Source organism: Pogona vitticeps, chromosome 1 (assembly GCF_051106095.1).
Source record: "Pogona vitticeps strain Pit_001003342236 chromosome 1, PviZW2.1, whole genome shotgun sequence".
Taxonomy (NCBI): Eukaryota; Metazoa; Chordata; class Lepidosauria; order Squamata; family Agamidae; genus Pogona; species Pogona vitticeps.
The window spans coordinates 221,630,217-221,643,619 of NC_135783.1; the positions used below are offsets into that span (position 1 = coordinate 221,630,217).

Here is a 13,403-nt window from a genome sequence, read left to right on the forward strand (position 1 = left end):
GTTATGATGTATTTTGACTGGCAGTTGAAATCAAGGAGGGAAGGAGGACATTTTATTAAAAAAAGATAAAAGTATAAGCCATAATGAAATGTAGCAGAGAAGAAAGGCCTCTGCCTTAATAGTTCACAGGCATGTGTGTCCTTCAGTTACCCTTATTCTTCGTTTTCTGTGAACAATAAGTAGCAAGATACACAGAGTTTCCAACTAAATCCCTTTTTTCTCATATTTAAAATTCAACTTGTCTAATCACTACCATATTCAGCAACGAAGCCTACAGTCATGCATAAATTTTTTTATTATTTTTGAGAAAGTATCATTGAAATCTGCGCAAATGTGCATAGGATCAGGCTGCCAGTCTGATTTAAAAAAAAAAAAAACTAATCAATAAACACGGGGCAAAAATGTCATTACATCATGCTCAGGTGCCTATATTTCATAGTAGTTTTTCAAAGATACTCCCACATCTTGATCCTTCCCCTCGTCAATTAGATCTGTATAGCGACAAGTGGAAATATTATCACAGAGAATCATGTCATGCTGATACCTATTGGGCGGCTAGACTAAATCCATAAAGTTTTCCTTCAGGCACCTGCAGTCAGCTCAGGTTTTTGTGTATGCTTTCATTGGGCCATAATACAGAAGTTGAGTACCATGTAATTTGTGTCTCCTTTTTGTGCTCTTATTGGAAAAAAAAAATCACTTGCCTCACCCTCCTAATATTAGTGCCACCAAAATAATCTGTGTCTCATCAAGTTAAGTAAATTTGAGGAAGCACAATTTTTTATATTTATTTTAGTGACATCTGATTTAAAGGGTTGAGTGGCCACTTTCCCTCTTGGGTTGGCTGGTACTGAGAAAAATGCTCAAACTCTAAACTAGTTTGAAACACTAAAAAGAAAAGCAAAGCAAAAGAAATTCCAGTAAATACCATGGTAGCCTTATGTAACCAACAGGAAGAAACGTGTTAGATGGTACCTTAAGACTGACATTTTAGATGTATCGTGCTGTAAAATGGCACAGGTTTTCATACATTTTCAACTGACAGTTCCTGCCTTACATTTTTACTTTTCCATCTGATGAAACAGGTTGCTGCCAATGAAAGTCTGTACCACTTTGCAATAAAAAAAAAGCTTCTAAAATGGTAGCCTCAAGGTGCCGCCCAACACAGTTCTTTCTTTTAAGGGAAAAAGAAGTAGAAAGTCGCCTTTTTCCTGCTAAGAAGACCACGGAGGGAGACTGTAAGTCTACTGGTCATCTATGATACTATAAGCACTGTGCATATGTGTGGAATTGTGTTTCACATCCAGATATGTCTGCTTGATGAAGAATTATATTTTCTTAGAGTCTGCTTATTACATAGCTTCTTTGATGTCTAAGATTTGATCTCTGCAGATTACAAAATAATCCACAACCAACCTGTTTCCCCGAAAATAAGGCCTAACCTGAAAATAAACCTTAGTATAATTTTTCAGGATGCTCGTAATATAAGCCCTACCCCAAAAATAAGCCCTAGTTAAGTGAAACCCTGCCCTCCACCATTGTGCAGCATTGTGTAGCAACCAGAAGAATGACTGCATGAAATATTTTATGACTGTAAAATAAAACATCGCCTGAAAATAAGTCCTAATGCATTTTTAAGCAAAAATTAACATAACACCCTGTCATATTTTCGAGGAAACACAGTATATATTAAACAGTGCCATTTGGAAAGGTTCAAGATCCTGCATTATATTGCTCCTACAAACTGAACAGGTCTGTGAATGAAATAAAATGTCCTTTCCCTCTGACTTAGGTGAAGATATGTTTTCTTTTAGCTTGGGATTCTCCATAACAGACTCTTGTGACATACTGGGATTCTTGCCCAAAATAGTAGATATGATAATCATCTGAGCTGAATTCGCCCATTCCTGTCCATTTTAGTTCACTGATGCCCAGAATGTCAATGTTTATTCTTGCCATCTCCTGCTTGACCACCTCCAGCTTCCCGAGGTTCATAGATCTTACATTCCGGGTTCCTATGCAGTATTTTTCTTTGCAGCATTGGACTTTTCTTTCACTTCCAGGCACGTCCACAGCTGAGTGTCCTTTCGGCTTTGGCCCAACCACTTCATTAGCTCTGGAGCTACTTGTACTTGTCCTCCGCTCTTCCTCAGTAGCATGTTGGATGCCTTTCGACCTGAGGGTCCCATCTTCCAGCGTCATATCTTTTAGCCTTTTGTTTCTGATCATGGGGCATTCTTGGCAAAGATACTGGAGTGGCATTGCCATTTCCTACTCCAGGTGGATTGCGTTTAGTCGGAACTCTCCACTATGTCCTGTCCATCTTGGGTGTCCCTGCACAGCATAGCCCCTAGCTTCTCTGAGTTACTCAAGCCCCTTCGCCACAACAAGGCAGCAATCCATGAAGGGGATATTGGACTTAAGTACAGTATTTTCAGATAGAGTGTGGCACACCACTGCAGTTTTTAGATAGCATTATGGAGGCTCCAGATACAGAAAAGCAACATTTATTCACTGAACATGACAACTGGGGTTACATTTGTGCTGTGCTTGGTTTCAGATGTACACTTAAGCAATAGTACAATTGAATAAAAGCTTTGAACTACTTTAAGCCAAACCTTCTCCATGAGATCCATAATCCTCCATTTTAATTAACAAGTAGTTTGGCTTTTCACAAAGACAAGATGGCTTAAAACAACATTCACTTCCACTGCTCAGCAGTCTAGGTTGCTTTATTATATGTGCTTACATGCAAAACATTACTTAGCTCCTCTGTTGATCCAAGAAAATAGCACACTAGGTATTCCTTAAGAATGCAAACCGTTGATCTACATTAAAGGTAGAAGTGCCCTCATTTGAATACACTACCATCCGTGCTTTCATAACCTTACCTTGAAAATAGCATATCTGGATACAGCATGAAATAACTAGGGTGTTTGGAACAAGCTGCTCCTGCTGCTGTTTCTGAGAGGGATAATACATTATTGTCCCTCACGCTGTAGAGCAACAAGAATTTTCTTTAAAGGTTTAATTCTGCTTCAGCAAGCACACTAGAGGGGCATATGTTGCCCTGAGTGCTCCAGCTCAAAGCTTCAAAGTAGCTGGTTGTGAGAAAGATTTGCCTAACGCTAGTTTTTTTGCTTGCTTGCTGGTTTTTTGGTGGCAGGAGTGTGATGATGGAATTACATTTCAGATGTAAGATAATGAGCAATTATAAAGCTAGACGTTTGGTGGAATGAGTTATATTTATAGTTACTTTTAAAGGGCATTTTGAAGCATCGTTAATGGCATTTTCACACCCATTGATCACACAGGAAGTTTTATGCCAGGAAAGTACTGTTTTTTATTTTTTCTATTTTGAAGGTCCAATATCAGCAGTGGCCACTAGAGAGACCTAGAGAGTATTTCCCTGATTTTGTTTTCCTGGCATGCATATGAGAAAACTACAATACTTTTAATATGTAGTTACAAAAAAAATCATTTCTACAAAGGTGTCAGTAATGTCACCTTGTGTATTGCCAAGCAATGAATAAAACACATTCCTTTTTTTTAAAAGAATTTATTCCTATTCATAATTAGTGTTCATTATAATAAATAAAATAATCTTAAAGCTGCAGAGCTGAAAGGGACCCTATGGATCATCAAGTCCAGCCCTGTCAAGGAAGACATAACAGAGAATCGAATTCCCAAACTTTGGCTCATCCCAATGTATTTCACAAAAGCTTATTAGCTAGCTTTTAGATTTTTTCAGGTTGTGATCTTATATTCACTTATTTATCCTTCCTGTCTCATATAACAGCCTTCAGGGCGACTTTGAAAGGTGCTACAAATTTGCCCAGGTCAGTCACAAAATGCCACGAACACTTGCTGTAGCAGAATATACCCACCATTTAAGTGAAATCATCAGGAATGTGTGTAGAAAGACAAATTGTTTGAGGAACTGGCCCCAAAGATTAAAACTTCAAACCAGACACAGCGTGGTGGCAAGTTCTATCTTTATCCTGGTTTGTCTTGTAAGAGGATTTGCAAAGCAATAAGCACTAGCTTCAGTTATATCACACATTGCAGGAAGTGTCAGGAACTGCTGAGGAAATTTTGGGGGTAAACAAGCAGCTACAGAGTCAGGTATTAAATTTGTCACATATTAACTGTGAGACATGCATCTGTAAGTATAACTTGGAGACTTTAAAATCCTCCATTAAAAGCTTTGTTATATGAGATTAATGGCCAATTTTTGTGTGGGGAGGTATAGCTGAATGATGGAATGTTGTTCTGTATGTGGAAGGTTCCAAGTCCGATCCCTGTCCTCTCCTGGAAGGGCTGAAAAATTCCTACCTGAAAACCATGAAGAGGTTCTGCCAGTCAGAGTTAGCGACACTGGGCTTAGTGTAAGAGAGCTTCTTATCTTTCTATAGTGATTCCCAGAGATACAGTATTCAAGATCCCTTTTCCTGAAGCATGTGCCACTTCTGATACCAGCATATACTACTTTCAGCAAATAACTAGAAATTATGTGTATGTTTGTCCAATTTACCTAAAAAATCACTTTTAATTGCAGTTATAGTATTTTATTGTTTAGATTTCATGTGCCTGAACTGGATCTGTTCCAAAATTTCCCAGCATGCATTTGCTTTGAAGTCTCATTTCAGAAACTTGACTCATTCTGATATTTATTTTCAGTCCTCCATTAACCACTTCATTATCCACATTTCTGTTTTGATTGCAGAACACTTGTGTGACATAGGCGAGTTTCTGTGTCAGGATCACGTGACCTGCGTGTCTCAAAACTGGCTCTGTGATGGAGAACCCGATTGTCCAGATGATTCAGATGAGTCTATAGATGTGTGTAAGTAAATGGTTCTTTTAGTTTTACTTCGAACTATACTATTTTTGATGGCAAAGTTTAGTTATGAAAGGTGGATTCTAGCGTGCGTGTTTTTCACTGTCTAAAAATGAGCCTTTGTGATATAGCTGGTTAAAGTCACTTCAGAAATGTGCACTGAAAAAGGAATCCTGTTCATGTCTCATTTTATAATGAACAATACCATCCAGGCATATGTTCTATATTTCCTTTCTGACCCAGAAGATCAGCTACAGAACAGAGAAGCAAAGACAGGAAAAGGAAGGGGAAAAAAATTAATAGTTTAGCAGATGTCATTCTGCAACAAAAGTAAGAGGATCACAGAGACCTCAAAAGAAAATTGGAATGGTGGAAAATGAGTTGGGGGAGCAGGGAGGTAATGGGTGAAAAGACTCAAAGTGTGAAAAATGTCAGGGAAAGCTTTAATAAAATATGTTTAATCATCATAATAAAAAAAATCTTGTTTTTCTCTGTGGCTGAGAGCTATTGGAGAACAGAACAGAACCCTACGGGCTTCTGCCAAGCATTCTGAACTACTGATAAGATTATATTAAATCTTCATATCTCCTTGTTTCTTAACGAGAGAACAAAATGATGGATTCCATTTCATGTCCCCGAGACAATAATTTAATGTTAAAGTAGGTAGTCATAAAATGACAAAAGTTTTCAGGTAAGGTTATGGGGCAGTGAGAGGGTGTGAAAAAGTAGAGGATATACAGCATCACTTTTCATGTCTGAGATAAAGGAGATAACAGAATTCTACAAATTTCAAGCTGTGAAAGAAGAAAACATGACAACCCTTAAGAGATTATATTTAATAAGCTTATCCCACTACCATGAAGCAAATAAGGATTTTTTTGAATATTTGTTTTTGTTTTAACCACAGTTGGATTGTCTATAGGGTTCCTATTCTGTGTGAATGTGGATTATAACTGTCATTTTTAAAAATGGATATTGAAATATTCCATGGCTTTTGGGTGCAGTTCCAGTTTGCTTTTCTTGGCTTGGGAGCTATATAAATGTACAAACCTGTGTTGCTACGTGATCAACATGTAAGGATGTTTCAGATGTTTCATATGGGAGTTGCTTAACAAGGAAATACCATACCCTGTGTCCACCTCTGTTGATGTCCTGCTACCCCAAAGGCTCACCCTTCATCCTTTCCCATTGCCCCCAAACACTTGTTTATTTCCTTTACCTTTTCCAGGATGAATGGATACTTCTGGATTGATTAGATGACTTGTAAAAAAGATACATTCTTCTTTTCTGTCTGCTGCTCTTTCCATGTCTCCTCTATCATCACCCATAGTCAGAACGCAAATTTTGATGTGTCTCAGCTTCACAAACATAGACAAATAATTATGACCTTTTTCTCCAATGGATTTGACAAGGAGTTTCCTATATTTTTAATAAAGATATTGCATAAGCAAGAACATACGTTGCACACAAAAAACCCCACCCCAATCTGTAAAAAATGGCTGAATTCCAGATAAAATTGACAATTTTTGCACAAAACTGCACTACTATGCACAAATTGTGTGAATTGTCCCTGCTGCTTCATTCAAAATTTGAAGCGGATGGAATATTTGCATCTTTCTCTGAATCAGTCAGTCCTGCACTTGCATATTGTGTGTGTTTATTTGTCCATGCTTGCTTCATGAAGGAAATGGACCTTAGAATATCTTAGACAAATTACAGAGTTGGTGAGTGGGGAAAGAGATCTGAAATGTTTTATCATGTCAAGACACCACATATCCCTAATAAAGAACAATTTTGTAGCATTCTACCCCTCCTTAACAAGCACCAAGCACTGTAAAATCTGAAACAGGGCATGTGTTCAAGAGTTACTACATGAGGCAGATCACTGCACCGAGAAGAAGATTTACAAGGGCTCTGCAGATGTAGGAGCCTATAGTGCCATCACCAATCACAGTATCACAATCGTAACCTTCTAAACAGACAACATTCTGTTAGACTATCCCGAGAGTTAGGAGTCTAGGACTGATTTACGTGAACAATGAATCAGTTAAGTGGAGCTGTAAGAACATATCATGAAAGTAATGGTAGACAACAGTGGGGTATGTAGCCAGCCCCATTGTTTTGGAAGCACTCTCCATTTCCTGAACATCCTCATAAAGGTGTCAGCCTGGTCTATCAGTAATTATAGTTTTAAAAAGTAACATTAATCAAGATGATCTGGGAGACAAATAACATTAGCAGAATAACTGCTCGTGATCTACATGAAGTAAAGCTAAAGTAAGGCAGGCTTTTCAAATTAGCCATCAATTTGCAGACATGGCAAGCATCAGAAAGCAATTTTTTTTCTTGTGCTGCATTTCTGTCCATCTTCCTTATAGATTAGTATACAACCTGGTATATAACCTACTGGTATACAACTTACCATCACCTGTATTAATACGTTGTTATTTTCCTATTCAGTAGAGTTTGTCTATCTTAAATGAAATGCCTATATTTACCTCAGAAGTGGACCTGTTTCCTACTTATCTCTCATTCTGATGACTTTGGCATGAGCATCGCCAAATCCTTCTTATCATATCCCTTGAGTGAAAATAAGCTCCTGCTTTAAGCTGGATAGATTCTACTGGATAAGAAAATTAAGATCATTGAGGACTAATGCCACAGCATATCATGCATTACATAAACTATATAATCTCCATTCCCCCCCTTACCCAGCTGGCACTTAACAAGGTGAAACAATTGTTCCATATCCCAAAGCCATTCTGTTTATAGGCCCATTCTGTTTATAGTCAGGATCTTGCTGTCTGAATATATTACCATGCTTGTAAAATTTTGTTGAACATGTTTCTGAAACTCATTCAAAGAAAAGTGAACTTCACGGTATCATACACAGAGGCTATCCTTGCCCCTCAGATGTCATGGATGTGGTTCCTTAGACCAGCACTTTTGGGGGAATGACAGTAGGAACATGATTTTCTTTGTACCATGAGATATTGCTGATCAGAAGGAGTGCAGCTCAAGAAAAATGAGAGGCTTAAAAGCATAGAAACACAGAATCTTGACAGTTGCAGAGACAGCCTGCTTCTTACAGTGTGTTTAAATGTTTACTCTTGGTTTATATTTGTGTAGAAGTTTGGTCCCCATATTCCTTGACCATTTCTTAGCATTGATTTACCATTTGGATGTTCTCTATGAAAATGGCTGCAGGGGTATATATTGGAGAAGGAATTTCCAGGTCTATTAAGATCTCTCTTCCCAAAGTCTTTATGGTTTCTCTTATCCTCCTCTTTCCAAATATATTCTATGTATCTGGACATCTCACTCAGTGGAGGTGTGCTCATTGAGTGTACCCTGGCAGAGATGCTGAGATGATAATGGAACTAACAGAGGATTTGCCTCATAACATTTTTAAGTTTCACTGATAGATGAATCAGAACCTTAGTGCTGAGTTTTATGTGTACATGTTCACAGGAATGTTGCAATATTTACATAAAACTAATTGTCTGAACAAGCATTGTTGCCAGTGAATAATTGCTCTGGCAAATAAATAACGGTTTATAGCCTTATTCAAGGATAAAAACAAATTGTCTCAGACACTGTTGTGATATTCCTGTTTCCTGTGTGAAATGCTTTTCAAAGTCTAAAAAGAATATTAAGAAATAGCATAATACATAGCTATTTCTGTACTCTGCAACTCACCAATGGTTTGTAACAACCAGACATATGCTTACGTCTTCACCATCACTCCAAGCAGTGTTTAGCATTCATGCTTACTTTGCTGGCTCCCTTGCCTGAGATATTAGCTTTTGCTGAACAGCAAACATTTGCTTTTGTGGGCACATGCTGTCAAGTGTTGAATTGGAAGACTCACCAATAACCCTCTGAAATACCAACTGCCTGAACAACATTATTATTTTCCATTCACAAGTATATATGGCAGACAGCCTTTCCTTATTCCAGATTGGTAATTTTACTAAAATATTTTATTAGGCATACTTCATTAGGCTGGTCTGATAGGCCACACAAGCTTCTCTGACTAATAGCATTACTATCAAATATTAGTGGATGACCTTTGTAGTTGAAAATTTGGGATGAATGGCTATCCTGAAAGTCCCAAAGACAAACCTCTGAAAATTTATTACATTTTTTATTATATCTTGCTAACTTCATTGGGGCTGATGGCTATTTTCTGTCTGGATTAAATATTCGGCTCCCACACTGTCAAGGTGGGCATGGCAAGGATGGAAAATGGCTAATTCACTTTATTTTTAAAGTTTTCTTTTAATTTTTTTAAAAAATTAATAGATTGTAGTATTTTACCATTTCCGTTGCAGCTAAATATACATATGTACACATCTACAAAAAGATATCTTTACCAGATCATGGCATAAGGGATTTACAGAAAAATTACATCTTCTAGGCTTTTTCTATGGACTTCTTTCTGAGTCAGCCCTGTGACAATACCAAGTCAGTGCTTGTACAACATATTAAATATATAGACCTCCAGTATTCACTAGCATGTGCAGACAGGACCTGTTCACCAATGTACTTTGGTTTAAATTTTATCTTTCCCAAGTCAGCAAATTACTTATACCAAATCACAGTACCAAGGTATTGTTTTGTCTTCTCAAGGGCTAGGTTTAATTGCTTTCCCTCATCCTTGTTTAAAGGGTGCTTTAATAACATTCCCTATGGAGAAAGGATATGCCCCTGTGAGGAAGAAATGGTTGAGTCCTTGGCACACACCATTCTAGAATGCAGCTTATATAGGTTCAAATATATCTAGTATCTCTACCCAATAACGTGTAAATGTACTATTGTATCTCCCACAGACTTCCTGAAGTTTCTGCTGTCGGTAGAGAACCAATTAATAACACTGTCAGTTGCTAAGTTTTTATTCTCAGTTTTAAGAATTCATAAAATTTTGTATTAAGACAAGCACCTGATTCAAGTTTTATACTGTTGATATGTTCTAACACTTTACTTATTCTGCATATCTTGTATTATGTTTGTATATCTGAATTTTCGGGTCTATGACAGTATGATAAAACTTAACTATGTACTGTACAGACTGCTGTAATACTTTAACATTTATAATAAGAAAAATGAAATAAATATATGTCATAGGCATATAATAAATGTTTGCAGTATTAGTAGATGTGATAGGAGTGGGCAAAGTGCAGCCTATGTTCTTAGCAGAATCTAACAGAATGTTTTAAAAGTTCTGGAATTTTTTAACCAACAGTTTGTGTCCTGTTACAGTATTAGATGACGTTTGGAGGCCAGGCTTGACTAAAACAGTGCTTCTGTTTTGTCTATGAGGTCTCCCAATTGCAAGTCTCATGCCAGATGTTTTGGGGCATCATTGGTGGATAAATCTATGTATTTCCTGAATGCAAAGTATGTCACAATCATGTGTCTGTAAAAGCTGACACAGTAGTTCTTTGGGTGCTCACAAGTTCTCTATGTTATTGGAAATTATAATTAACTTTGGCAATGATAAATGGCCACCTTTTGTTAGTGGTGGCTTCTTGCAGGCCATTGTCAAAATCATATAGTCACTTATCTCGTACAACATCACAATGTTGCTTCTGGAATCGAAAGATAAGTTGACAAATGTTGTCCTTGCTCAAGGGATACCCAGATGTGTTCATATTCTTTTGGGAAGCACCTTCTGGGTTTGACAAAAATTATCTCATCTATTTGTTAATTGTAATGTGGTGCTTCTACCAAGGACAGAAAGAGAGAGAGAAATGTATCCTCTACTATTCACGGCAGGACCCAGGACCTCAATTGAGGGGAGGTCCTGTTGCCCTGGGCTTGTCTTGCATGGAGATCATAAATTTCATCCCTGGTAACTCCAGGAAGGACTAGAATCCCCTATTTAAAGCTCTGTAATACTACTGTCAGTCAATTGTACACATTGTTGTGCTAGATGAGCAAGTGTGTTGTGTTATTGTAAGAAAATTTCCAAAGTTTAGATCCAATAGTATTGGTCCATGGTTGGATAGCAGGGTTTATTTTATGCTCATGTGACTCCTTTTCTTCCTTCCTTTTTAACAAACAGTAAAAAGAGAATACTAAATAGCAATATAGCAAACAAAAGAGGACACAGATAAAAAAGACAATGCAATTCTGACTTCTCTAAGTAGCTTGAGAACATTCTGCTAGTGTTATCAACCTTTTCCTCAAAAAACTCTGGAAGCTGTTTCCTCAGGTGTGGTTAAGGATTTCAAACAAACAGTTCTCAGCATTATCACCAGTTTACTGTTCCAAGGTATCTTTGGGTGACAGCCTAATTAAACAGAAGTACAAGTAAAATATTTGTAATATACAGTGGTGCCTCGCATTACGACATTAATTTGTTCCAATGAAATCGCTGTAGAACGAAAATGTCATAAAGCGAAAATAAAAAGCCATTGAAACGCATTAAAACCTGGTTAATCGGCTAAGAACTCACCGTCCAGCGAAGATCCTCCATAGGAGCGGCCATTTTTGGGTGCCTGTGCAGCGAAAAATGGCTCCTAAACACAACAGGGAGCCATTTTGAGCACCCGGCGGCCATTTTGAAACCCCAACAATCAGCTGTTTTGATTGTCGGGAAGCAAAAATCGGTTCCCGAAACAGGGAACCGATCATCGCGCAGCAAAATTCCCCCATTCAAAACGTCGCTTTGCAGATTCATCGTTAAATGGAGTGCCCGTCTTGCGAGGCCCCTCTGTATATGCTCTCCCATCTATATTCTCCTAGGGAAGCTTCTGTTCTATGACAGCACAAAGTTTGAAGTTTACTCAAACATATAAATGCAGAAAGTTATTCAAATGAAAAATTTAAATGGATGGGAAAATCATAAAATAAGATTATTTGGGTCCCTTTTGGTGAGTTGTTGAACGCTAGTCCAAAATATTTGCTTTACAGCTGTCTTATAAAATTCACTTTTACCTTCATGTTCCCATTCTGAGTGAAAAGCTTTGTGATTCCATGAACAGAAATTTGTATTCTTTCTGCTGCTTTTTTGTATCAATGTGCATAGAGCAGAAAGAGACCCTTATACCAAAAGCTAAAATTATTTCTGCTGGAGTCGCATTGCAAGAGGGTTATGATCCACTCAGGTACACTTAAGCATAAACTTTTTGCTGGCCTTTCTCAAGAAGGTGAATTTCACCCTTGAGTGAAGCCACAAATAAATCAAGGTCTGTTAATGTCCTCTCCCCATCTTTGGTGAGAGGAAGAGCTATGGAGGTCACCTCCTACAACTGCAAAATGCAACCACTGCAAGGAGAAATGGGAACTAGTCAAATCCCTAAATGAAGTCTAGAATTGTGCAGATACAGGTCTCTGTGACTTGTCAGGTATGCTTATTCCCTACAATTTATCTGTCTCTGGGAATAAAATGTGCAGCTGCACATTTGGAAGGGAACAATTTAGGCTGCACCTTATTTTGCAATACCAGCAAAGTACAGCCATGGGGGAACGTCAGCTTTTCTTCCACTTTAGCCATGGTTAATTATCTTATGCCTCTTTTGTTTCCAGATCAGGTTTGTAGGGAGGAAGTTAATTTAACTGAAAGCTGATGGCAGCGGTTCATTTCCTTGAATTCAATGCAAACTCTTACCTACGGAGCAAGAGAAGAATGCGGCCCCTGAAGTATAGTGCCTGATGCCCAAATGTCAGGAGTAATTAGATCACATTAAGGATTAATTGCTAGCTAAATTGCACTTTCTCTGTGCTAGCTTTTCAAAAAAGTATGCCTACTCAGAGAAGCAGTGGAGCTCCTGTAATTTACCAAAAATAAATAAATAAATAAACAAAACAAAACAAAATCAGAAAAAAGGAAAAGCTAAATTAATCCTTTTTAGGGAAATTTAAGCAACAAAAATCATAGCTACACTGAAATGTTGCTGTCTCTTCTATTGTAGCTGTTCATAATGTTGATTTTTATGAGTCAGTTGGGAGTACTGGTTCAACTTAAGGCACCTTTACAGCACTGCAAGGAAGCTGGGCCCTACATGTCTTTGTATCTCTTTTTGTATCTTCCTTGCTTTTTGCCAGAAAACAAGTGGAGTTTCAGATGGATAAGTTCCTTGTTCTTTTGTCCATTTGACTCCTTTCGTCTCTGCTTCCACTTTTATTTCCTTTGGTTTGTCTTCTTTTATGCACTACTGCTGTCTTCCCATTGACAAATACTTTCAGGAGGGAAATTGATTGGCGGGGGTGTGTGATGGCAGGCCAAAGTATGGGATTTGATAAAGTCCTTTCTTGGTTTATAAAACATGCAGTGCAGAGGTGGAGAATCTGTGGCACTCTGTTGGTTGTTTCTCTACATGTCAATCATTCTCAACTTTGGCCATCTTGCTAGGCAATGACAGGAGATGGAGTCAAATGACATTTAGAGCACCACAAGTTTCTCACCATGGTGTGATGTCTATTGCAGACTTAAAAATAAGTCATCACAAGTGACTATTCCACAACCGAATACCAGATATTGGTACAGCAAATGTTGCTTTGCTAGCATCGTATTGTTAACCAGCAAGTTTCAACTGCTTTCCTCTTCTCAAGCCTT

General features: G+C 37.9%; 1 protein-coding gene across 5 annotated transcripts in view; it reads left to right on the forward strand.

Annotated features, from left to right (window-relative positions):
- LRP1B (LDL receptor related protein 1B) overlaps positions 1-13,403 on the forward strand; it is a 1,166,776-nt gene that overhangs the window by 297,328 nt on the left and 856,045 nt on the right. For all 5 annotated transcript variants that reach the window (XM_072983887.2, XM_078376975.1, XM_078376977.1 and 2 more), the window contains exon 2: positions 4,727-4,846. In XM_072983887.2, coding sequence (XP_072839988.2) covers positions 4,727-4,846 — 120 coding nt within the window. The remainder of the gene's footprint in view (positions 1-4,726; positions 4,847-13,403) is intronic.